The 26,358-nt window shown below is 41.5% G+C and overlaps 1 protein-coding gene across 8 annotated transcripts in view; it reads left to right on the top strand.

Moving 5' to 3' along the window:
- GLI3 (GLI family zinc finger 3) overlaps nt 1–26,358 on the top strand; it is a 244,228-nt gene that overhangs the window by 127,796 nt on the left and 90,074 nt on the right. For all 8 annotated transcript variants that reach the window (XM_066585474.1, XM_066585471.1, XM_066585470.1 and 5 more), the window contains one exon: nt 4,800–4,905. In XM_066585474.1, the coding sequence (XP_066441571.1) occupies nt 4,800–4,905 (106 nt within the window). The remainder of the gene's footprint in view (nt 1–4,799; nt 4,906–26,358) is intronic.

Genomic DNA, 26,358 nt, shown 5'->3' with positions numbered 1-26,358 from the left:
TCTTAACCACTTAGTGACCAAGACTCCATCGACGGAGCTTCATGAGGGCTTGTTGTTTGCGGGATGAACTCTAGTCTTCATTTATCCAATATTTGGGAACATATAATATTCTGATTGCTTTTTATTTATTTATTTTTCTAGAGGCAAGATTAACAAAATCTGCAATTCTGCCGTGTTCTTTTATTTTTTATTTTTACCAGGTTCACCTAATTCTGCCGGCCAGTACGATCATGTCAATAGCCAATTTATATAGTTTGTTTAATTGTAATTTTTTTCAAATAAAAAAAAAATATTTATATAAATTTTTTATCGCCGCATTGAAAGACCCCCAACGTTTTCCTTTTTTTTTTTGCCAATGGCGCTGTGTGAGGGATGAGTTATATTTTTGATTGGTACCATTTGCTGATTCCTACAATGTTTTGGTTACTTTCTATTCTGTTTTTGTGTTGCGAGATGCACAAATCTTGTGAGAATATGAATACCCTTCTTTTGAATGGGGTCACACACAAGCGATTTTTGCCAGCATCGCGACACAGGAAAAACCACAACATGTCCTATCTTTGGGCATGCTCTTGCATCGCCCATTGTCTTCAATTGGGCCGGCGGCAGCATTGCACCACATACTAGGTGCATGTGAGTGCGATGCAAGGTCTCCCATTAAAAACAATGGGAGACACTCTGCAATTCTCCATGGCAGCTGACAGCTGTGGCGGAGGATCGCTACTTCCCCAAAAATACCTTGCATACACGGCAGAATCATATGTTCGCGAGCGCAAAATCACTATATACCATGGCTTAGGGCACGGTATATACTAATAAGATACTATCCATTCTACTGATAGGGCATACTTGAATATATTACTACATGGCCAGGCAAAAGTAGCCCCTGCAATAACTGCTGATTGTTGGGAGTCCCAGGATTGAGACCAAACTCAATCAGCTGATCGGTGGGATGGCTGTTTTTCGGGAAAGAGATTAGCTTGATGACACTGCCCATTTAACTACAGCGCAACGTACAAACATACAGTATTTGTAAAACTCATGCCTGCCTGTTACTACCAGTATGGCAGTCAATGTGAATACAGCTGTGTATAGACATCTTGACTGGGATGAAATCCCATAGAGATCCTCATGTATGTGTAATACTAAAATGGAGAACTCTAACCTTTTGAAGAATATAATGAAGGTTCACCAAAGTATTTTTACTACAGTAATGGCAGATATTGTTCAGCTCTTTATAGACTGCATGGTACACGGTGGGGTTGGCCCTCTTCTAACTGTTGTTCTATAGGAAGCAAACAGCTCCGTACATTGCACAGTGGTCTGGGTTAGTACTGCCTGCTGGGTGCTATTCAGTTCAATAGGACTCAGCCTGCAGTACCGACCCTGGCCACCGCACGATGTACAGAGCTGTCTGCTTCCTGCAGCGACTTCTTTAATAGAGGTGACACATGCTTTGGGTCATTGAGGAGAGAAGGTTGTCCCATGAATAAATATTAATTTACTATTAGATCATACAAAATGTAACAATTTTTCAATTAGAATCATAAATAAAAATGCCCCTGTATTTAGGTACAACTGTTACACACTTGTTATGGCACCCCATGATGTTCTGTTGATTCCCTCTCAGTGCCTTCCCCATAATCTGCCCAATGTTGGTGGCTACACATGCCAGTAGCACTGTCTCATTGCCCAGTTCCTCTTATACAAAGATGGCAGAGTGATTGCTGCTATTGTGCAGGCCGGTCAATAAGAATCATGGCACTAGAAGTGACTTGTCACCAGTATTGGACATACTGTATTAGAAGGATCTCATTTTTGCAAATGTAACATTTGACTCTACATTTCTAATACCTTCTGCCCTCCTCATGAGCTATATCTCCATTCCTCCACTTTGCTCCTCCATTGCTTTCATCACTAAATGGCTGCCACAGTCTCAGTACTGCACCGCGATAGTCTCAGACACGTATCCCCTGTCCTCAAATGGACCTACAGCAATGAGGTAGGTGCTGCTTCCATCCTACCTGTGGTAGCTAATTTATGATGAATAGCTGAAGAAGAAAGAAAGGAGTGGAGCAAAACCCAAAATATCTCAAGAGCCAGTGTCCTAGGCTTGAGCCCAGGGCCCAAAAGCATTAAAGAGGTTTATAAAAACAAACAAGTAGTGGAAGCGCTGCCAACCCGGTGGATCTACTAAAAGGTGGGCGGCCTGGATATGCAGGTATTGAACCCAGTATGTCAGTGCAACTCTCCAATGAAAAGTCGTGAAGCAATGTGATAAGGTATCCAACTTCTCTTTTCTTTAGTGAATTAAAAGCCAGCAATAGATATGTGTTCCGGGATGAACCCCTCATCAGTCTTGCTGGGGGGGGGGGGGTAAATTACTAGTAGGGGTGGGGATGTATGTACCCAACAGGCTGGTGACACCAGGAAGGAGAAGCGAAAGAAGCAGAAGTCCTCTTCTTCCAGTTCTCCTTCCCGGTGACAGCCTCCGATCTCTCATCACCCGGTCTCACCAGCCTGTTGGTTACATACCTCTCCACCACTAGTAGTAATGTACCCCTCCATCATTACTGCTAAAGGGGTTCACCCCAAAACGCCTGTCTTTTGCTGAATTTTAATTTACTCAAGAAAATGTAGATATTTTATCCCGTTGACTCGTGACCTTTAACTGGAGACTCGCGGCGATGTAGCAGTTCTCTACTTTATGATGAAGGCAGTGGTCAAGCACAATGGAGGAACGGCAGGGCAGATCATGAAGTGGGCACCAAGTCCGTTGACTGCGCATTCACAATGTAGTCCTATTTTCGGTCTGAACTAGAGGGTTGCTTTAATATTTAATAATGGAATAAGCCCTTTAGTAGCTTCTATGATTGACATCTTGGAAATATAAAGCAAACACCAACGTCTGAGATTATTTGTAGCCATATGTGTCCATATAATAGCGGCCAGAATACACCCAAACTATGAACAGCAGACCTTTATATTGCAATGACTCTGAAATGCATCTCTTGTCCTCCGTGTGCTTCGTGGCTTCCGAGGATATTATAACTGCCTGTGCATTGGATTAAAAGGGGCTTGCTGTTAGTTTGCTTGCCTTACCTTATGCAGTGCTTAGCAGCTGGTTTTTGGAACATCAGTCAGGAAATTGTATGATAAATTGAAGGTAGCCGGGTCCGCAGGCGCTTCACTCTGCTTCAGCAGTTTTAGCTTGACTTTAGAGAGGCTGTCGTGTGATATTCTGTCAAGGGGTAACATCAGGAGATGGATCACACACACTAACATTTTCACATGTATCTGAGATATGACGAGCACCAGCTGTTCTATTCATGTGTAAATAATAAACCATGAACAGGATAATTGTATCAGATGCCCAATGTTTTATGCAGTAGTGTATTAGCCCTGCAAAGATAGCTGCTCATGAATCATTTACTGTTTCTGCGAAGACTAACAAAATTGGTACTGTATATGCCGTATAGAGCTGAACTTTTACAAACATTATCCTTCCCGTTCTTCATCAACCGGGAACATTTTTGGCCAATTGCACAATATTTTTTAAACAAAGGAAACAAGATATCGGGAGATAGATATGTATCTTCACACATGTTAAGGTACTAATGCCACCCTGGATAGCCCAAGTTATAGTAGTAGGATTGGTCTTCAGAATGACAATGGTAGGATGACATGCCTGAGCTCCATTGTCTAAGAAAATGCCGATTTCAGCATTTTACACTACTTGGCTATTGTGTGTGTGACACTGATATATATTACACAGTTACAGGCTTTGTGATTCCAAAGGGCTTGTCTGGTTTATTAAAACCAATTTTAAATACTCTTTTAGGGAATTCGGAGTTAATAGGGAGGGGTCCCCAATTCAAGATTCTCATCAATCAGCGAAAGCAGAGAGTGGTTTGGGCATGTCCATGCGTTACACACTTGGTCCTCTTATTTCTACGGCAAGTGTGTGCTGCTTCATTTCCGCAGTTTTGGCACTACAAGGGAAGTGAGCTCTTGCTTCCTTTGCAAATTGCAACCGATGGGGGTTTCGGGAGCAGGATGGCCCGTGGTAAACTTATTAGTGAGGGACTCTTTCAAAAAGGGATTATCCGAGCTGATAATCCCTTTATAAAACTTTAATGGAATGGCTTTTACTCTTTTGATGCTGTTATTTTCTGCAATGTTGAACATCCTGGTACTCCAACCCTTAAGTATACGTATGCATACTCTCTAGTGCTTCTAGTAGGAATGACGCCATTGGAGCATGTTGGAATGGCATTGAAACACTTGCCGCTACAATGGATTACAATGGCTAGAGTTGCTTCCTAAAATTTAGGCTGTGTACCCATACATCAGTTGTGTCCAGCCAGTGTGTTCATGGTGGAGAAGGACACAACTGATGACATTTTGGTTCACTTTTGACCAGTCTGCCGTCCATAGTTGGACATAACCAGATGCTACATGCTTTTTCTGTCCAGCACAGGGACGCATCTGCTATCCAAACTAATGAGCCAGAAGCCATGAACTGTCCTACAGAAAACTAGAGCATCAGTTCCGGCATTAGTTTCCCTCCATCGTTTTACTGCAATGCCATAGGGAAATAGTTGGACTGCCACATATGTGGAAAACCAGTCTTAGCAATAGTTGGTCCTTGTTCAAGCATACAGGGGAAATGCTTTTTGGGGGGGTTTAGTTCATCACTAATTATAATATCTGATTTTCTGTATAAATATGAAAAAAAAAAAAACAGATCTGTAAATTATATTTTGATATTATTGACATTTTGTTTTCTTTTTTATTAGATCCACCCCATTTGTTTCCTGCTTTTCACCCCCCTGTGCCAATTGATGCAAGACATCATGAAGGGCGTTATCATTATGAACCTTCTCCTATTCCTCCACTGCATGTGTAAGTATATTGCCGCAGCGACCCTCCGCCTCTTCCTAAAGACTTCGCATTAAGTGCTGAATGTAAAGTTCAGCTGCAGTTCCTCTAATTCCATGTGTCCTCTTCATTTAGCTAAAATGACCCCCAGCTTCTTAGATGACCCCCATGTCATGTGAAACCCCCCCATCTGCTGCCCCCCTGAAATGCTCGACGCTTCTAAGCTGTTATTAGTGTATGATTTGCTGGTTTATCTCCTGAGTCTCTCTACCTTGTGTTATAGTGAAGTTTAGATTAGAACACTTTATGTGTTATCATATAACCTTCCCTGCATCTCCTCTTAATCTTAAAATGAAGCTCAAATGCAGAAAAAAATTCCTCATGTTTAACCCCTTAAAGGAGATGTCCCGCGCCGAAACGGGTTTTTTTTTTTTTAACCCCCCCCCCCCCCGTTCGGCGCGAGACAACCCCGATGCAGGGGTTAAAAAAACCACCCGCACAGCGCTTACCTGAATCCCGGCGGTCCGGTGACTTCAATACTTACCGCTGAAGATGGCCGCCGGGATCTTCTACCTTCGTGGACCGCAGCTCTTCTGTGCGGTCCACTGCCGATTCCAGCCTCCTGATTGGCTGGAATCGGCACGTGACGGGGCGGAGCTACACGGAGCCCCTCTCTGGCACGAGCGGCTCCATAGAAGAAAGCTGAAGACCCGGACTGCGCAAGCGCGGCTAATTTGGCCATCGGAGGCCAAAAATTAGTCGGCACCATGGAGACGAGGACGCCAGCAACGGAGCAGGTAAGTAAAAAACTTTTTATAACTTCTGTATGGCTCATAATTAATGCACGATGTACATTACAAAGTGCATTATTATGGCCATACAGAAGTGTATAGACCCACTTGCTGCCTCGGGACATCTCCTTTAAGGACCAGCAATTTTTCAATTTTATTTATTTTTTCTTCCCACTCTACTAACTTTCTTCTTTTCCATCAGCATAGCTATAATGGGTATTTTGTAAGACAAGTTGTATTTCTTAATGGTATTATTAAACCAATTAAGGACACGCCCCCCCCCCCCCTTTTTTTTTTCATTTTTCGTTTTTCCTCCCCACTATCCAAAAATTGTAACCCTTTTATTTATACAACTTAGCTGTCTGAGGGATTGTTTGTTGCAGGACAAGTTATATTTTTCAATGTACTGAAACACTTAAAAAAAAAGTACTGTGAGATCGGAAAAATATGCAATTGCGCCACCGTGTTTCTACGGCATATGCACTGCTGCAAAAATGACTTAGCCTGATTTTATTCTCTGGGTCAGGGCTCAGTCACCTTCTGGCAGCCAGAACTTATTTATGTTTCTGTCACGTAGTTGTGACTGGACGTCGCTTTTTCTGTTGTTACTGTTTTGGAGCACAACAAACTTTTTTTTATCGTTTTTTATTACATTTTTTCTTGGAGATGGGGTGACCAAAGAAGTGCAGTTCTGACATTGTGTATTCTTTTTTAAATGGCATTTACCGTGTGGAATAAATAAAGCGTTGCTTTAATAATTGGACTTTTACAGATGACAACAAATGTATATATATATTTTTTAATTTAGATTATTTTTATTATAATTATGGCAAAGGGGGTTTTATAAACTTTTCTTAGCTTTTTTTTAATAATTAATAAAACTTTTTTTTACTCCCCATAGAGGACTTGAACTTGTGATCGTTTGATCATTCCTGCAGTATAATGTAATACTATAATATTATATTGTACTGCCATATGACAGGCAATCTATCAAGCCATGCCACAGGCAGCCCTGACAGCTTTCCGAAGCCCCCAAGATGCCATGGCAACCAGACAGCACTCCTCAATCTTATCTCAAGGGGGCGGTAACATTCAGAACCCCTGAATTCTGATCAGGGTAATTAAATGCTGTTGTCAGAATTGACTGCGGCATTTAAAGAGTTAAGAGCCACTGATCGCAGCTGTTGCGGGCACCCGCGTTGCATGAAGCAGGATTGACCCACGATCCGACTCCATACAAACCCCGAACCTCTATGATGAAACTGTACGTCATGGAGGATTAAAGGGTTAATTTAATGTAAAATATATTGAAAAACTTGAAAAGAAAAGTGAGTTCATAAACGCAGTCGCACCATCCGTGGCGATCACAGCGCCGTGCTGATTTAGTTCAATGAATTGCAATAATCTTACTGCTCAATGTACTTCCAGCAGCTCCAATGTCCACTTCAGAGAATCCTCTCCCCAATATCAATGCTGTAGGTAGCTGAAGAGTGGGCCACGATTGCTATATCGCTATTGTTATTCAATAAACGTATTGTAAAGGTCTGTGCGATTGGGACAATACCAAATTTGTATCGTTTTATTAATGTCTTCCATTAAAAAATTTAAAAAAAACCTCGAATGACCAAAAAAAGTGCAATTCTGGCATTGTGTAACTTTTTTTGTTTGATGGCGTTCACCATGCAGGATAGATGATGCAATCTAGTAATAGTTCAGTCTTTTACCGACGCAGTGATACAAATTAAGTTTTTTTTTTTTTTTTTTTTTTTACTGTTTAGATTCTTCTATGCAAAAAATGGTAAAAGGGATTTTTTTATCTCTATTTTTCCTTTATATTTGTAAAGATTTTAGTAAACTTATTTTTACATTTATTTAGTTGTAATTGGTAGATTGCTGGTACAAATTCCAGTACTTTTGTATTGCAGTCTGCTACAATGTACGTCGTATACATGACAGGCTTGGGAGCCTTCACTAAGCCTCTGGCTGCTATTTGAACTCCATTATGAAGTTGTATGGTGGCTGATGGGGCGATGCAGAGCCCTTCTGGCTAACGGCTTAGATGTCGTGGTCAGCATTGATTACAGCATCTAAGTTGTTAAGTGACCATCATTGGAGCCAGCTTTGATCACAGTTGTGGCAGGTAGATGTCAGCTGTTTCACACACTGTGTATGGAACGGGCTCAGCTCCCAAGCCAGCTTCATTCACTTTCCCCCAGCGACTAGTGACATACATGCATCTTCATTGGTAATTAAAGAATTAGTTAGAGGAAGTCGCCCTGACTAAACAGTCCTTTCTCAAAAACAAGCCATCACAGCTGGGAGATGCATACCTATGTAATACATTCTTGCACCATGTCAATCAGAACAGGATCCACTCTTTTGTAGCTCTTCCCCATGTTACTGGGCATAGTTCCTCTCCATGATCTTCTTGTCTCCTAATAGGATATACAGACAGTTAGCACATCCTCATTAAATGCACATATTTCTACATTATTCTTTCACATATTTAAATCATAGAATCTGAGAAGCCAGCCTGGTCTTGAGACAAGACAGTGAAGATGTGCATCTATTGACATTAGCAGTAATGTCTCCCAATAGTTTGGCGACTGCAGTCATTTTTTACTTACATTTGGCTAACAGGCTCCAGGGATTTGTTGTTGTTGTATTCCATCTTTGTAGTCTTTACTCACTCTGTAATTATGTCTGAGCAGAAGATGAATGAGGTTCTTTTTAAACAAGTCCTCCTCTGTGAGTAGAATTAATTGATATTAACAGTCCTAACTACTGCCGAAGTACACATCTAATGATGTTTGCTCTAGTCTAGCCATGACTGGGCTGCAATAGCAATAGCAAAGTAAATTTGCCAGAAGGAAAGTAATAGATCTGTGCCATAAATTTCTCTTTTTTTTGTTCTCTACACAGAGCAGTGGGAGGGTTAGTACAGTTAGAACTGGCTGAACAGTTAGTAGGGATACACGTAATATAAAACAAAAACTGTTGAACTGTATGGTGACTAATGTTAGAAGTCTAACGAAAAAGGTTGATGAACTGGAAGTAATAATGTCTGAAGAAAACTACGACATAGCAGGAGTAACTGAGACCTGGTCGGATGAAGGCTGTGACTGGGCAGTGAACTTTCGAGGGTTGCAGTCTGTTCAGAAGGGATCATAGAGAGAGGGAGGGATTTGTGTTTATGTAAAATCCTGTTTAAAGCCCACACTAATGTAAGATATATTTGAGAGAGATGAACACGTGGAGTCTCTATGGGTAAGCAAACAGCTTAGAGATGCCCTTAACATTATCAACTGGGACTCTGTACTCAAAAATAAAAGTACAGAGAGTAAATGGGAACTTTTTATAACCATCTTAAATAATCACTGTGAGCAGTTTCTGCCTTACAAAAATAAAAGAGTTAGGGATAGGAGAAAACCAATGGGGCTCAAAAAAGATGTAAAGGGGGCAATACACAACAAGAAGAAAGTGTTTAAACTATAAAACAAGAAAGCAGCACAGAAGCACTAAAAAGCTGTAAGGAAAAAAATAAATTCTGTAAAAAAGCAGATAAAAGAAGCAAAGATGGAGGCAGAGAGACTTGTTGCCAAAGAGCGTCAAACTAAGGCTAAAATTACATGTGGGTGCGATGAAGTTTTTCATCACTGCGAGAAAAAAAATCGCTTGCGTGAATAAACACATTGAAATCAATGTGCTAATAACATGCACAAGTTCCGTCCAAATTGCTATCGGATGGAACTCGCCCCTGAATCCTGCCAGTGTAAATACACAATGAGGGTTCAGATTGTAACCCGTATTTAAGCCATGGGTTGTAATTTTGATGCAGAACTATCCAAGTCGAATAGAGTTTGAGTATTGGGGAGAATGGCAGTTTCTCGTTAGTTTTTCGTTATTACGTTCTACCTGCATGATGCGGCTTTGCTTCAATGGCTGCTCTTAGACTAGCAAGCGCATATTACGACTTCATCACAAAGGAGTAGATTAAATTAAAATCTCATAACATGAAATATGCTCCATATTAACTAAATGACAACTCATTTGCTTCTGAATATGCAGAGAAATCACAAATTAACCTGCCTTTGTTTTCCAGCCGCGGCAGTTGAATAGTCAGATAATTTCAATTATATAGATGATAATAAACCCCAATCCATGCAAATGTAGAATGTGACATAAACATAAAAGGAAAAAGATATTCTTTTAGTAGCACAGTTTGCTTTAGAAAGCCAGTGACAGAGGCTGCTCAGCTTGGCAAAGGGTGCGCTAGACTCTATAGTTGGGGGATCGGGCCTGTAATGCATCACGGTTTGATGTGCTACTATTCTTGCTGAAAATGGTGCTAAAATGCTTAGTTTAAGTTCTTCCTAAAGAGGTTGTTTGCTTTGGACAATCACTTCTCGTTGGAAGGCTCCACTTCAAAAAAAGCTGGTCGTAAGGGTTCTACTGCATGGACTCCCATGAAAGACACTGGTGGCAAACATCAGCAAGCGTCTAATGCAGCACCATTGCAGGGTTAATGAATCAATCCATGGTCCAGATGAAATTACAGGGCAGCCTGTGTGTCCTTCAATGTATATCGGGAAGGGCATTGTTTCTCCTTAGTGGGAGCACCTAGGAGGTGTGAAGAAACTTATAAGGCCATCCAAGCTTCTCAGGGAAATATGCAAATAGGAAGATGGTACAACACCTCTACAGCTCCGCCTATGGGAAGGCAGTATTCCTGTAAGTCAAGGTCAGACTTTTTAATAAGTCGTATAACAATGACTGGGAATTTTGAGCCAAAACCAGAATAACCATACACATACAGCTGTTTCAGGGTGATTGCCCATCATCAGTGTGCACTAGGTTTCTGGCTTGGCTTGTGAGAGGCCTATTTATGTGGTTCAGGAAGGGTATCTTTTCTCCTTAAGGCCTCATGTTCATGGGCTTAAAATCCGCAGCGTTTCTCCCACACGCGGATCCGCACCCCATAGGGATGCATTGGACACCCGTAGGTAGTTAAATACCTGCGGATGTCATTTTTCCCGTCAGGCGCGGATCCGCGTGCGGGAAAAGAAATGGACATGCTCGGGAGACCCGTACCAGAATTAAACTCACCTGCTCGTGAGGTTCTTCCCTTCTTCGCGGCCGGATCTTCTTTCTTCGGCCCTGGCGGATGTGCCCTGCCGAGCACATCCGCTGGGCCGAAGAAAGAAGATCTGGCCGCGAAGGAAGGAAGATCCACATTGTCCAGGGCAGGTGAGTTTATTCTGATTTTTAGGCCTCATGTCCGCGGGGCAGGAGGGACCCGCTACGGATTCTACATGAAGAATCCGCGGCGGGCCTGATTTTCCCCGTGGACATGAGGCCTAAGGAAAGCTTCTAGAATGTGTGTGAGGAGACTTATAAGGCCATTAATGCTCTTCTGGAAATATAAAAATGAAAATATGGAATAATGCCTTTACAGCGCCACCTATTGGAAGGCAGCATTCCTGCAAGTCAATATCAAACCTTTTAACAGGCCCAGTTCTCCAATCTCCAATGCAAACACTTGTTTGTCACCTGATTGGCTTGTTTATGCCAGTCTGAAAATGTGTTAATGATCGGTCGTCCCTGTAGAGCAAATAATCTGTTTACTAATGAGCGTTGACTGACATGCTGATTGTCGGTCAATGGTCGTTAGTGCGGGCAGATTATCTGCTCATGTAAAAGGACTTATTTAAAGATGATGATTTAAATGTGACAAAAACACTAGAAATATCAACTTCTTGAATTTTCAGATCCCAGAAGGCAGATGGAAAGTTCTGATTTTAAAGTTTGCTGAATTATGGACTCTGATGCACTACATGCCATAATGTGTATTTGACGGAGGCGAATTCATATGTGAAAACTGCTGAAATTGTTCCGAGATGTCTAATTAATCATAAGCAATAAAGAATGCAAACTCTTGATATACTGTACATTGGGGGGTTGGCTGCGAACTCCTTGGAAAAACCGCCTGTGTTCTTTGTGCAGCAGTCAGCAGTATTAGAAATGAACTCGTGTATTCACAGGCAGTGAACCTGAAGCGGCCGGCTTCTATGGATGGCTGTCAAACCTGTTGCAGCGGCCGATGATGCACTGAACTGTAACAAAGATTCCCCAACACAAAGATGCCTCTCATGATCAGTACGGCATCGGCCACTGCGCAGCTGACCGCCGGAGCATTCATAGTGTAACGTACTTCATACTGTATTCCATGATATATAGTCATGCTATACGTTACCTTATACTATACTTTATACATACACTAGTCATATTATGCCATCCTTCATACTGTATAGTGTATCCATACAGTACTTTACTCCTATACGTCATACATACTCAAACTGTACTATACTATATACTGTGTTTACTGTATTCATGCAGTATATGATACTCCATACTATATATCATACTCATGCTACACTGAACTTCATAGTGTCAAAAATACAGTTATTCCTTAGTGTTTTTCACATTAAGACCTGGAATTAAAATGTTTTTTTTTTTAGATGTATGTACTATTTGATTTACACAACAAGCTGACTACTTCGACAGTGTAAAATATTTTCTTACTGTGACACAAACAATAATTAAGACAAAAAAAGAACTTAAATGTGCGTACGAATTCACCCCCTAAAGGTCAATACCTTGTGCAGACACCTTTTGTTGCAATTACAGATGTAAGCCTCTTAGGGTATGTACTATTAGCTTAGCACATCTAGACACTGGGATGTTTGCCTATTCTTCTAGGCAAAACTGCTCCAAGTCCTTCACGTTAGATGGGTTGTGTTGTCCTCAAGTCCTGCCATAGATTCTCAGCTCTGGGTTTTGATTAGATTATTCCAAAGTATTTCCATGTTTCTTGCTTTCCCATAGACTCCTTTTGTGTAGTTTTCGGAGTGTGTTTTTACAGTCATTTACACCTCTGTCCCAATCTCAAAGCTCTGGCAGACTGAAAAGGTTTAGAATTTAATGCCATCTATCTTTCCTTCAATTTCAATCAGTTTTCCAATCCCTGCCAAAGAAAGGCATCTCCACAGCATGATGCTTCCACCACCGTGCTTCATAGTGGGAATGGTGTTCTTGGGGTGTTAGAAAATGTTGGGTTTCTACCACATAGTGTTTCCTATGATGGACAAACACTTCTTTTTTAGCCTCATTTGACCATAGAACCTTTTCCCATGTGTTCGGTGAGTTTGTTACATGCTCCAAACATGTTTTCCTTAAGAAGTGACTTTTCTTCCCCTGACAACGCTTCCATAAAGACCTACTCTGTGACACGTACAGCTTATAGTGGTCCTATTTTTTTCAATCTTTGGATTGCCTTCAGGGTCATCATGGCTGTCTATGTTGAATCTCTGATTAATGCCCTTCTTACCCAGTTTTTGAGTTTCGTTGGGCGGCCTTTTCTTTTCCGGTTTGTAGTTGTGCCATATTCTTTTCTTTTTGTTATAATGTATTTAATGGTGCTGCATGGAATATTCAAAGTTTGGGATATTTTTATACAACCCATTGCTGATCATCTCCTATACATCTCCTCAACTTTTTCTCTGACCTGTTTGGGGAGCTCCTTTGTCTTCATGCTTGGTTGCTTAGACTCAGAGGCCTTTTATAACAGATGTATTCATACTGACATCATGTGACAGATCATGTGACACTGTATTTGCACACAGAGAGCTGTATTCAATTAACGATGTGACTTTTTGTTGGGCCAGACCTCATTTAGTCGCTTCATAGCAAAAGGAATGAATACAGGTGCTCTCACAAATTTCCCGTTTTTATTTAATTATTTTCCCATTCTGCTGTAACAATTTGGACTATTTTGTCAGGTACACTAAATAAAATCTAAGTGAAAATCCATTTGAATTCCAGGTTCTAATGCAATAAAACAAAGAAAAATACCAGGAGGATTGGGATGGGGGAACTTTTGCGAGGCACTGTAGTTTTTCTATAAGGGCTTGGCAAACTCCAGCAGACAGGTCGGCAAACCATCTAAACTTCACCCCTGTTGACTACCTTCAGCGGTTCTTCTCTGTTGATCTATATGAATGTTCTTATTGCGGGCCGTTAAAAAAGTCAAGTTGGCATTCGGATTTTAGGATTGGTATAAGGTGCTCCTAAAGTCTGCAGTTTTTTCATTCTTTCCATAGTGAATATAATTGTAATCCTGTTTGACAGAGGTCTGTATTTTTTAAGAGTCATACATGAAAGTAAAAGTGTTAAAAGCATCAGGTCAGCAGAAGGAGTGACTTTTCTGTGGAGGACTTTCATGGAAGTTGCACCCACAGACGTCAATTTTTAGGCTATTTTTACTTGCTTTTCAAAAAGAAATCTTTTTAGTTATAGTTTCCAACATTTTGGGTGGATATTAAAGCATCCAGTAATACAGAATAAGACAACACATTAGCTCTGAATATTCCACATGATAATAACTACAAGAATTCATATATTAATATATTAACATTTACAGTTTTTAATGCTGTGTATTATAATGCATCATGGACCAGTCTAGAAATATTTGTGAAGCAAGGTCAACAGTTGTACTAACGAGGTCCACAATGCTCATCAAAGGTAGTCAAATACTGAGTATTGTAGGAGCCAGTTAGACAGAGGACAGAGTTGGACGTTGCTGTCATGCAGGAAATTTACTTCTGTGAAGGGTGTCCTTTGTTTAAACCTTTATGATCTGTGCTCACAGTAAAGTTCCAGTGCACTCGAGTGTTTGTAGAGCTATTGTTAGTGGGGTCTTTGTTTCCTTTGTCGAAAAGTGTATTTTTTTCTTTCTTCCCATAGGGATCCCTGGTGTCTCTCCCCTAGCATACCCCCTCCTCGCCAACTCATTTTCTGCTTGAATAACATTCCTTTGGGCGCCAACCCCTTAGTTCTTGTTCTCTAAATCTTTATTAGTCCCCACTTACAGCTGCCCCAACCAGTAAACTGTTTTTGAAGTACTCCCAGTGTATAGCTCATACTGTGTTACTAGCTTTTGTAGACCACTTAAATGACTTCCGTCCGCATCGGACAGTAAACAACTCATCCGTTGCGTATCCAGGAATACTGGTAACTTTCTCCTTGGATACAAAATAAGTACATTTGGGTGCATGAAAGTGATTACAGAATATGTGCTGGTTGGTTAAAGCACATGGAATTTAAAAATGTTCATGGTTCGGCTACTTACAGTAGCAGCCTTAACTAGACCTCAAATGCCATTTTCACTGAAAGTTTAAAATTCTACATTTAGTAAATGTTGTAGATATAACACTTAATAAAGCTACATTTATACCTCTTAGTAATAGCAGTGATTGCTAAATATTTTCTTTTGATATTCCCGCTAGTCTTCAACTTTGCAATGGGGTTTTAATCTCTTTCTCTTATAGGGTCTGCAACACAAAATTGAAATCCATGTTCCGGGGTCCCATACCATCGTGTAGTGCATCCATGCCTTCCTATTTAAGTATGCTATTGTTATTTCAATGTAGGACACCGCTATCGAGATATAGCGCTAGATCAGTGTTTTTGACTACACCCTGTATTACTTATAACTAGAGATGAGCGAACGTACTCGTCCGAGCTTGATACTCGTTCGAGTATTAGCGTGTTCGAGATGCTCGTTACTCGAAACAAGTGCCACGCGATGTTCGAGTTACTTTCACTTTCATCTCTGAGATGTTAGCGCGCTTTTCTGGCCAATAGAAAGACAGGGAAGGCATTACAACTTCCCCCTGCGACGTTCAAGCCCTATACCACACCCCTGCAGTGAGTGGCTGGCGAGATCAGGTGTCACCCGAGTATATAAATCGGCCCCTCCCGCGGCTCGCCACAGATGCATTCTGACATAGTTCAGGGAAAGTGCTGCTGATGCTGGAGCTGCTATAGGGAGAGTGTTAGGAGTATTTTAGGCTTCAAGAACCCCAACGGTCCTTCTTAGGGCCACATCTAACCATGTGCAGTAGTGTGGAGGCTGCTTTTTGCAGTGTTGCACTTTTTTTTTTTTTTGTATATCGGCCGTGCAGAGCATTGCGCCCTGCAGTAATTATACATAGTCCAGGGCCAGTAGTAGTGGTGAGGCAGGGACAGAAGACATATTTAGTGTATATAGGCAGTGGGCCTTTCCAAAAACATTTGGGAAAAAAAATCTATTTGGGCTGCCTGTGACCGTTCTCAGTGTACTGGGTCTCTGCTGGGGGTAGTTGTCCTAATTCATACGCAGCCAGCTAAGTGTTACAGCAGGCTTGCGCAAAATTCTTTCCTGCCTCTGCTGTATGTTCCGTAAGCGAAGTCAGCCTCCAACCACAGGCCAATAAGCGGCACATTTAATTACAGCGTTCTGTTTCTGCACTACTGGTAATACACCATGCTGAGGGGTAGGGGTAGGCCTAGAGGACGTGGACGCGGGCGAGGACGCGGAGACCCAAGTCAGGGTGTGGGCACAGGCCGAGCTCCTGATCCAGGTGTATCGCAGCCGACTGCTGCGGGATTAGGAGAGAGGCACGTTTCTGGCGTCCCCACATTCATCGCACAATTAATGGGTCCACGCGGTAGACCTTTATTAGAAAATGAGCAGTGTGAGCAGGTCCTGTCGTGGATGGCAGAAAGTGCATCCAGCAATCTATCGACCACCCAGAGTTCTGCGCCGTCCACTGCTGCAACTCTGAATCCTCTGGCTGCTACTCCTCCTTCCTCCCAGCCTCCTCACTCCATTACAGTGACACATTCTGAGGAGCAGGCAGACTCCCTTTTAAAGAGGGTCGCTGCCTAGCCGTGCCAACCCTCTGCAGTGTGTGCCTGCGGTTCCTCCTCATGGCAGACGCACTTATAAATAGACCTGAGGGTGGTGTGGCATGAGTGCAGCTGAAGGCTGCGCAGGGACACTTTGGTGTGCGCTGTGGACACTGGGTCGTGCGGGGGGGGGGGGGGGGTTGGGCAGCATGTAACCCAGGAGAAGTGGCAGCGGAGTGTCATGCAGGCAGTAATTGTGCTTTGTTGGAGGTAGTGTGGTGCTTAGCTAAGGTATGCCTTGCTAATGAGGGCTTTTCAGAAGTAAAAGTTGTTGAGAGGGGGGGGCCCACTCTTGCCGCTATTGTGGCTTAATAGTTGGACCTGGGAACATGAAATGCAGCCCAACATGTAGCCCCTCGCCTGCCCTATCCGTTTCTGTGTCGTTCCCATCACTTTCTTGAATTGCCCAGATTTTCACACATGAAAACCTTAGGGAGCATCGGCGAAATACAAAAATGCTCGGGTCGCCCATTGACTTCAATGGGGTTCGTTACTCGAAACGAACCCTCGAGCATCGCGATAATTTTGTCCCGAGTAACGAGCACCCGAGCATTTTGGTGCTCGCTCATCTCTACTTATAACCCATCAGTTGAGTCTACGGACTAGACAAGATATTCACTTGCCTTTATAAATTCAGATTAAATAACAGTTACAGTATACTAGTGAACTCTCAAAGAATTGCCTGCCCGGATAGACGGCACTATGGGTTGGATTAATTTAGGTAGTCTCCGAAACGTAGGACTATCTCTTACAGATGTTTCAAGGCTTTTTCATAGATCTTGTTATACCACAAACAATTAGTAATTCTGGAAATGTAATAATGATTTTGGGATCAACTAATTGGTTGAATGGACAAATAAAGTCCTCCATCTAAAGATAGTCTTTTCCGACCACCTCCTTTATTTTGACCACGATTATAATACACCACTAATACTGTGGGCTACTTTCCGGCTGGCCTACACAAGCCATTAGGAGGTTATCAAGCCGCAGAGAAACTGTCCAATTCTTCTTCGATGCAAAAAAAAAAAAAAAATAATCAGAGGTTATGAGGTTAAGCAAAGAGATGGAGAAGGAAGAAAAAAGTGCAGGTTACATGCAATGTTTGGCTGGCGTTGTACAGCGGTACTAAGCACATCCACTCTGTGGCTGAGACTTCATGATTAATGGTGTTTATTCTTGACAGAAGCCTCCTCTATTTATCTGCAATACAGTTTAGTGATTTTATCAGTCACCTGAATGAGAAATATTCAGTCATACCAATATTGCAGTGTAAATTGAGTAGAGTCACTTTTTATTATATCTCACAGCCTTATCATCCTCACAGTAATTTTCTCGCAGTGGTTTGATACGGAAAGGCTGGATTTAGCTGTACTTGACACAAAGCCTCTTCAATTCCACTGAAAGTTCAGACTGCTCTTAGAAATGCAAAAGAAAAAAAAATACCTCACTCTTATCCAAGCAATTTCAGGATTTGAAAGAATACAGATAAAGAAGCTGAGACCTGGATGGGGAAAACGATGTAAATGTGGAATCGTCTAATAGCAGGAAAGTGACTTGTGAAAAGGTCCTTCAGTATTATAACTTTGAGGCTCAGTTTAAAGCATTTTGCCTTGATATGTAGCTCTGTTTGTTCTAATCAATGACAACTCGGCTTTGGCCTGAGGAGACCCTATCCTTCATCTGACTGATTATATAGACCCAGAGTAGCTATTTTGAAATTTCCATCTAGTATTTAGAGCCATATGAAATGAACCTCAATGGGAAGTGAATGCTTAAGAATACAATCATTCAGCTAATATCCTCGGGAACTTTTGTAGACCCTAATTTCCTAAAAAGACACAAACCTAAAGATACTATAACGAGCTCATCCATGTCTATAAAGAAAATTGTCAGCTTTGTATACTGGTTTATCTCTACCAATTTCCCACTGACAAAGTTAAATGGGATCTCTCACAACAAAAAACCTTTTTCCTTGCATCCTATAACATAGTATGTTAGGCTGAAGGGAGACAATGTCTATCTAGTTCAGCCTGTTTTCACCGCCCCTTGTTGATCCAGAGGAAGGCAAAAAAAACCAATAAGGCAGAAGCCAATTTAGCCCATTTGGGGAAAATATTCCTTCCCGACTCCGTAATGGCAGTCAGAATAATCCCTGGATCAACGTTTTGAAAGTTCTCACTTGACTCCAAGCCCCAGATCAACAACCCCGCTGGTTATTTAATGTCTATATCCTGTAATATCATAGCACTCTAGAAAGACATCTAGTACTCTCTTAAACTTCTCAATGGATTTTGCCATCACCACGTCCTCAGGCAGAGAGTTCCACAGTCTCACTGCTCTTACAGTAAAGAACCCCCTTCTGTGTTGGTGATGAAACCTGCTCATGTATTATATGTTCAAGCAATCATTTGAATGACCATTATGAAATATTTTATTTTGGCCACTGGAGGTGAAATTTATGGCCATACCTGGTTTCCCTTGGAAATCATAGCTGATCATTGGTAGTTGGAAAAGCCAGACATGCGGCAATGAGCTGATTGTGGGCTGGCTTCTAGTTACACATGAACAAACGTGTTGTCTTGAACAAGTCCTTTAAGGCAGGGGTCCCCAACTCCAGTCCTCAGGGACCACCAACAGGTCATGTTTTCCTATAGCAGGAACACCTATGGCAATGTCTGAGGCACCGACAATAATTACATCACCTGTGCAATACTGAGGAAATCCTGAAAACATGACCTGTTGGCGGTCCCTGAGGACTGGAGTTGGGGAACACTGCTTTAAGGTATTTGTATGAACTGGGTGTTTTTGGTTTTTTTTAAAGGGAATGTATCGCTTATACTATTTTACTAATTAAAGCCAGCTAGTGAAACATATTCAATTTTTCTAATCTGTTTTTAATTTTCTAATTGTAGATTTTTTTTATTCTATTGTCTGTACGTGACTGCTGGTGCGGCCATCTTGCCTTCGCTGCAGTTAACAGCATTTAAAGTTGCTTTACAGCAGAATTCATGGGCCATAGACACAATGGGCAGAAGAGGACCCATTGACTCTATGAGAGACTCTTCTAGACATTCTGTGTGTCTTGTGCAGAGGTCATTGTGCATGTAGGGCAGTCGATGAGCTGTGTATCACCTATTGTGAATGGTAGATTCTATGTTATCAGTATAAAGCTGTTAGCTTTCATTGTAATCCTGCCTGTGATGATAATGAGAAGTTCTCTCTAAAGAACAGAAAGTCTTAGTGGTCAATGTAAAACTGAAAGATTTTAGGATTTTTCGAACTCCTTAATGACGCAATTTTTTTTATGATGAAGTTAACTGCACAGTATAAATAATGCATTGCTATGAAGGATTGCACTTCTATGGATGCAGCAATTCCAAGCATGTTTTTTGGGAATGGGGGGGGGGGGGGATTTTTTTATTATAAATATGCGGAAGGCTTTTTTTTTACTTTTATTTTTCTAATAAATAATAAAACCTTTTTTTTGCTAACATCTAAATTTCTTTCAGTCCCCACAGGTGACTTAAACATACAATTATTTGATTGCTCATACACTATTATGCAATACTACAGGTATGTCTTCATGGGCAATCAAGCATGGCAGCTTGTGGCCTTCAGAAGGCCATAGGCTGCCATGGCAGTTGAACAGCACTTTGCAATCTCATTGCGGGAAGGCCGTTTGGGACCACAGAACACCAGTCGGGACATTTAAAGGGTTAACAGTAGGGATGAGCGAACGTGTCCGTTACGGACACATCCGCACCCGGACACCGGCTTTGCCGAACACTGCAGTGTTCGCGCGTAAGTGTCCGGGTGCCGCCGGGGGGCGGCGCGGGCGGCAGTAGCGGGGAACAGGGGGGAGCCCTCTCTCTCTCCCTCTCCCCCCCACTCCCCGCCGCACCCCCCCGCGCTGCCACGGCGGCCCCCGAACTTTTTCGCCCGAACACTGAAGTGTTCGCAAAGTTCGGTGTTCGGGCGAAAAAGGGGCGGAGCCGAACGTGTTCGCTCATCTCTAGTTAACAGCCTCTATCAGCGTGAATGCTGATCGCAGCTGTTGCAGACGGGTGCTGTCAATCCTGCTCGATACGAACCCCTTTCGCCTAGGATATAACTGTACACTTTGTGGGTGAAAGGATTAAAATATAGATCATGACACAGAAAAAAAAACGAATCAAAATTCTTAAAAAGTATGTTTACCATAAGAAGTTCATACGACATCCGCTGATGGCACAGTGCCTTTAACTGAGGGTTAAAAATTAGAAAATGCTGGACTGAAATAGCACAAAATCCCAAATTGTAATCTATCCAATCATAATCAATCATTTGAGAGATATACACATTAAGCAAAACACCCCCCTACTATATCATATGTGATAGAGACTTGTGTCGGTTGTTTGGTGCCTTCTACAGCAGTTTATTTCCATTTTCGTAATCTAATGTCTACTATTGCACTGGAGATACCGGCTCCGTAACTTCTGCTACTCCTGATGGTTTTATATATCTGGATAGTCCCAGAAGTTTATCAGCACAGATAAACATCCCTTGTGTTCTACACGGAATCAAAGCTAAGTTGATCCATTTGGTTATTATAGTGCAGGAAGCAGTGTTACGTTTGCAGTACTATGGATTTATAAGAAGACTGCAGGTGTGAGATTCCCAAAGGCGGTTGGACAAATTAATTGCTTCCTGAGTTGTGTGTTCTCACACGACATGCCCTCTATTTTGAATTGCCCAGATTCTTCAGACCATTGCGGTATCTGTTACTAATGGAGCCAGAAGTGCATGCTCCTAACGGCTTTAGCATTACTCGATCAGTTAATTGAAAACATTTTACTATTGCTGTAATGTAGCCTTATCTTTGGACTTACTATGTTTTTGAAATGTGTAACGTAATTACCTTGTAGTTAAATATTAAAAATGGTACTTTCATTGTATAATAACTGAGAGATTAACAACTGACCTCCATCTGATTGCCAGTCGTTATCCGCTTTCTCATGCAATGAACAATACGTCTTGGACAGAGTAGGCTTTAACTGTCCGGGCCGAATCAGATGGAAGGATCCCACTTCCTGCTTAGATCAAGATGTTCTCGACTCTACTTGACAAGCTATCACAGTGTACAGAAAAACAGAATCTGATGTGTATTGCCTAACCCCAGCTATACAGAGAAGCAGCAGACAAGGCATGAGGCTCCCTTCACCCAATAGTATATATATATTAATTGGTTTACCTTTTTCTACTGCATAGGAACGTTCCACCTTTAACTAAACATATACTGTGCAGGTTACATTTTTGCAACATTGTGGGTGGCCCTGTAGGTGTGTAGCAGCAACACAGTAAGTGACCCTGCTGGTGGCTTTGTTCCTTCTCCCAGGATTGCATTGCAGTTCACTAGTAGATCAGTTCCCTGGATCACCAACAAATCTGTCCTCAACCCAGAGGTGTTCTTGGAAGGCAATATCACAAGATAGAGACTGACTGACTTTGGACACATGATGAGGGTGAATTCACTGGAAAAAGAGATGCTACTTGGAATGGTCAGTGGTAAAAGGCAACAGGGAGGACAAAAGACACGTTGGCTGGACACCATCGAGAAAGATACGGCATGGACATCAGGCAATCAAAAGGAGTCGTAAAGAATAGAGGAGTATGGAGAGGACCGGCCTACAGAGTATCGAAGAGTCGAATATGAATATGAATGAATGAATAGAATTGGAATCGGACTAGGTCAGTGAGAAGCACTGAACCAGAGCTGAGGGAAGGGCAGTGACTGTGTGCGCCTGTCTACCATTGTCCTTGAGAAGAAGGTGAACAAACATATCGAAGAGGATAGAAACTTTAAGAGGTACCAACACCACTGTGAATTATTTTAGCCTAGAAGAAAACTATATGGTTTCATAATTCTCACTTTCTTATTTTTAAAGTTTCTATTAGTAATTAAATAATATTTTTCTTGGAATTACTCCTTTAAGGCAAACTGTTGTGGCCTACCGTCATGTGAGAAGGAGGACCAAAACTTACAATCCAATATTTTCTAATGATCATTATTTGTATAGTAATTTTTATTAATAACTAGCTTATCCGTCGCGCGTTGCTGCGAAGACAGACATACATTCGTTTTTATATATCTAGATAACAACCAATCACAGCGCAGCTTTCATGTTACCTCAGTGGTATAATATATAATAACCAATCACAGCACAGCTTTCATGTTACCTCAGTGGTATAATATATAGCAACCAATCACAGCACAGCTTTCATGTTACCTCAGCAGTATAATATATAGCAACCAATCACAGCACAGCTTTCATGTTGCCTCAGCAGTATAATATATAGCAACCAATCACAGCACAGCTTTCATGTTGCCTCAGCAGTATAATATATAGCAACCAATCACAGCACAGTTTTCATGTTACCTCAGCAGTATAAGAAATAGCAACCAATCACAGCACAGCTTTCATGTTACCTCAGCAGTATAAGAAATAGCAACCAATCACAGCACAGCTTTCATTTTACCTCAGCATTCTCAATATCCAGCAATTGTCTTGCGAAACGTTCGGCGGATGCATCATTTTCTGGTTGAACACTCATCCCGTTGCTCCTAATGCCTTTTGCTTTTGTGCTTGAGATGGAAATCAAACGATCTTTGTCTGGGGGGCATAACTGTCGACGATGCTCATACGCGTGCCACCTATCGTAGGATAGTTGTACTATGCCAGTAATCTTCCCAGGAGTGTACTCAACAACTTCCCAAAGTTTCATGGTGATTAGATGAATGGTGTAGTAGCGCAAAAAGGACAGACAGACAGACATACATTCAATTTTATATATATAGAAGATGACATTGGGAAGTGAGAGAAATAGATTCCGTACATAAAATTTGGACGCTAATTCTTTTGCGCTTAGAATTGAATAATCGAGCTGGGACCCATTAGCTTTTCTTATTTTTGACATAATCAATGCTCGTGCCAAATTTCAAGTTTCTATTACATTGGGAAGTGAGAGAATTAGATTCCGTACGTACAATTTGGACGCTAATTCTTTTGCGCTTAAAATTGAATAATCGAGTTGGGACCCATTACCTTTTCCTATTTCTGACATAATCAATGCTCGTGCCAAATTTCATGTTTCTACAACATTGGGAAGTGAGAGAATTAGATTCCGTACGTAAAATTTGGACGCTAATTCTTTGGCGCTTAGAAATGAATAATCGAGTTGGGACCTATTAACTTTTCCTATTTATGACATAATCAATGCTCGTGCCATATTTCAAGTTTCTATTACATTGGGAAGTGAGAGAATTAGATTCCGTACGTACAATTTGGACGCTAATTCTTTTGCGCTTACAATTGAACAATCGAGTTAGGACCCATTAGCTTTTCCTATTTCTGACATAATCAATGCTCGTGCCAAATTTCAAGTTTCTATGACACCGGAAAGTGAGAAAATTAGATTCCGTACGTAAAATTTGGACGCTAATTCTTTTGCGCTTACAATTGAATAATCGAGTTGGGACCCATTACCTTTTCCTATTTATGACATAATCAATGCTCGTGCCAAATTTCAATTTTCTATGACATTGAGAAGCGAGAAAATTAGATTCCGTACGTAAAATTTGGAGCCAATTCTTTTGCGCTTAGAATTGAATAATCGAGTTGGGACCTATTAAATTTTCCTATTTATGACATAATCAATGCTCGCGCCAAATTTCATGTTTCTACGACATCGGGAAGTGAGAAAATTAGTGGCAATGATGGAAATCGAACGATCTACGTGGGGGGGGGGGGTCGTAACTGTCGACGACGCTCGCATGCGCGCCATATATCGTAGGATATTTGTACTATGCCTATAATCTTCCCAGGAGTGTACTCAACAACTTCCCAAAGTTTCATGGCGATCGGATGAATGGTGTAGTAGCGCATAAAGGACAAACAGACACACAGACAGACAGACACAGACAGACATACATTCAATTTTATATACCGTATATAGATTTATATAACTAGGCTTTCTTTGATGATTATTCCCCCTTATTTCTTTATGTTTGAATATTTGCTCTCAACTTTTGGCCTTTAAGAAAATCTTGTGAGCTGACATTAATTCCTGAGGGCAAAGAAGTATGAAGGAGAATAGTTTCTATTACAGTAACTTATAATATACACAACACAGTTTAGTCATTTGCACGCAACACAGTATTAACCAGACAGTGAGCGGGTATTCAAGTCTAAGTTCTTATTCTTTAGTCTAAAGTGAAGAAATTAAGTCATTGCTGTATTCTGATGGACTTTGCAGGACATTGCTTAAGGCGTCCTCAATCCCATGACAAAAGTCATGCGCCAACTGTGCAGAATGATTGGCACTCGCCTATCTTTTATTTCTAATCAGCGGTCCTCAGAGTGGAAAGGGGTTTGATGATGTTGGTGGTCTAAAAACGATGCTGTATTATGGAGCTGTGTGCAATTGTACCATGGCCCATTGTAGGGTGGAAGATACTTTCTCCAAGATGCAATGTTTTCACTGGAAAATAAACTCATAGAGTTGGCATGTGATATAGCATACCACAATTTTGTTACTCTTAGGCCACTTGCGCATGACCGGGTTAGATTCCTCAAGCGGGATCCTGCAGCCGAATCCGACCCTGTGCCCGACCAGTGACTCCACGTACCTGTCCAGATTCTTGTTATTCTGTACTGCAGATGTGACAGCCACTGCACATGTGCAGTACAGATTATGTGGCACCGTTGCTAGGCGAGGACGTGAATCCCGCAAGCTTTCTGCAATGGTGATTGTGGAAGGTCCGCAGGTTGGACGGGTTGACTTCAATGGAAGCCGTCCACACGGAATCCACCTAGAAATAGAGCATGCTACACATTTTTCCCCGCAAGCGGAAAATCGCAATTGATTTTCCCTGGTGGGCAAGAAAAGATGCTTGTTCTTAGCATGCTATGGAAGGTACTTGTTGCGGAATCAGGAGGTGGATGCCCACTCCGGATTCCGCAATGCAAATCTGGCCATGTGCAGGCGGCCTTAGATTTGTGTATAGTATGACAAAAAAATCGTGCTTTGTATTCTCCTATATGAAATTTTAGGTGGACTGAATAGAAAAAGAAAGGTGGAGAAACCCAAGTGAAGAAAAAAAAGATATGAGGACTGTTCCTATTTTGGAGGGTTATGGACTGAAGTTTTTTAGTAAAGAGGGAAGTTCCTCTTAATTTTCTATCTATAGCAGGTACAGCCAACCCAAAGGATCGTCAAACCCCACTGGGTGGATGTTTAGACAATAAATACCCTAAAAATTAAAATAAATGGGTATAAGGTGCAACCTCAGAATATATATATAATCGTATGAGGTAGATCTTGCCAAATTTCTCTGTTTCTTTTTAATACTGGCATATATACGTGTTTCGAGTTCAGCAGACCTCTTCCTCAGTACTGGGGACATATGTCTGGGTGCTGATAAATGTCTTCATAGATCATTCTGCTTGGGAGACCAGAGTACAGTAAGCCCCTTGGACCTCTGGGAGTGCCCTTTTACAGCTCCTTACAAAATGGGAATGGGGCCTAATATTGTATATATAGAATTGTATTGGGAGAAAACCAATTTATACACTAGAACTTTATATAGTCGCTATATACTAAACAGTAGCCAGCAGTACGGGTCCGAACATTAATGAGAAATGTCTTACAGACCTGAATTTGCTCTTTAAACCTACTTTTCATGCTTTATTTGTTGTTTGTTCAGCAGTTTTCTAAAATCTGCATATTGTAGTGTATAACTATTTTAATTTGTGCTGAGAATAAAACAAAGTTGTAGAAGTTCCAGATCGAGTAGATATGAGAGGAATGAGGGAGAAGAGACAAGTATCACATCCACCATAGGTTATTTCATTGGCTCTGG

The sequence above is a fragment of the Eleutherodactylus coqui genome, chromosome 12, assembly GCF_035609145.1.
Source record: "Eleutherodactylus coqui strain aEleCoq1 chromosome 12, aEleCoq1.hap1, whole genome shotgun sequence".
Lineage (NCBI taxonomy): Eukaryota > Metazoa > Chordata > Amphibia > Anura > Eleutherodactylidae > Eleutherodactylus > Eleutherodactylus coqui.
The sequence above is the reverse complement of the archived record's forward strand: the minus strand, read 5'-3'. Positions and strand labels throughout refer to the sequence as shown.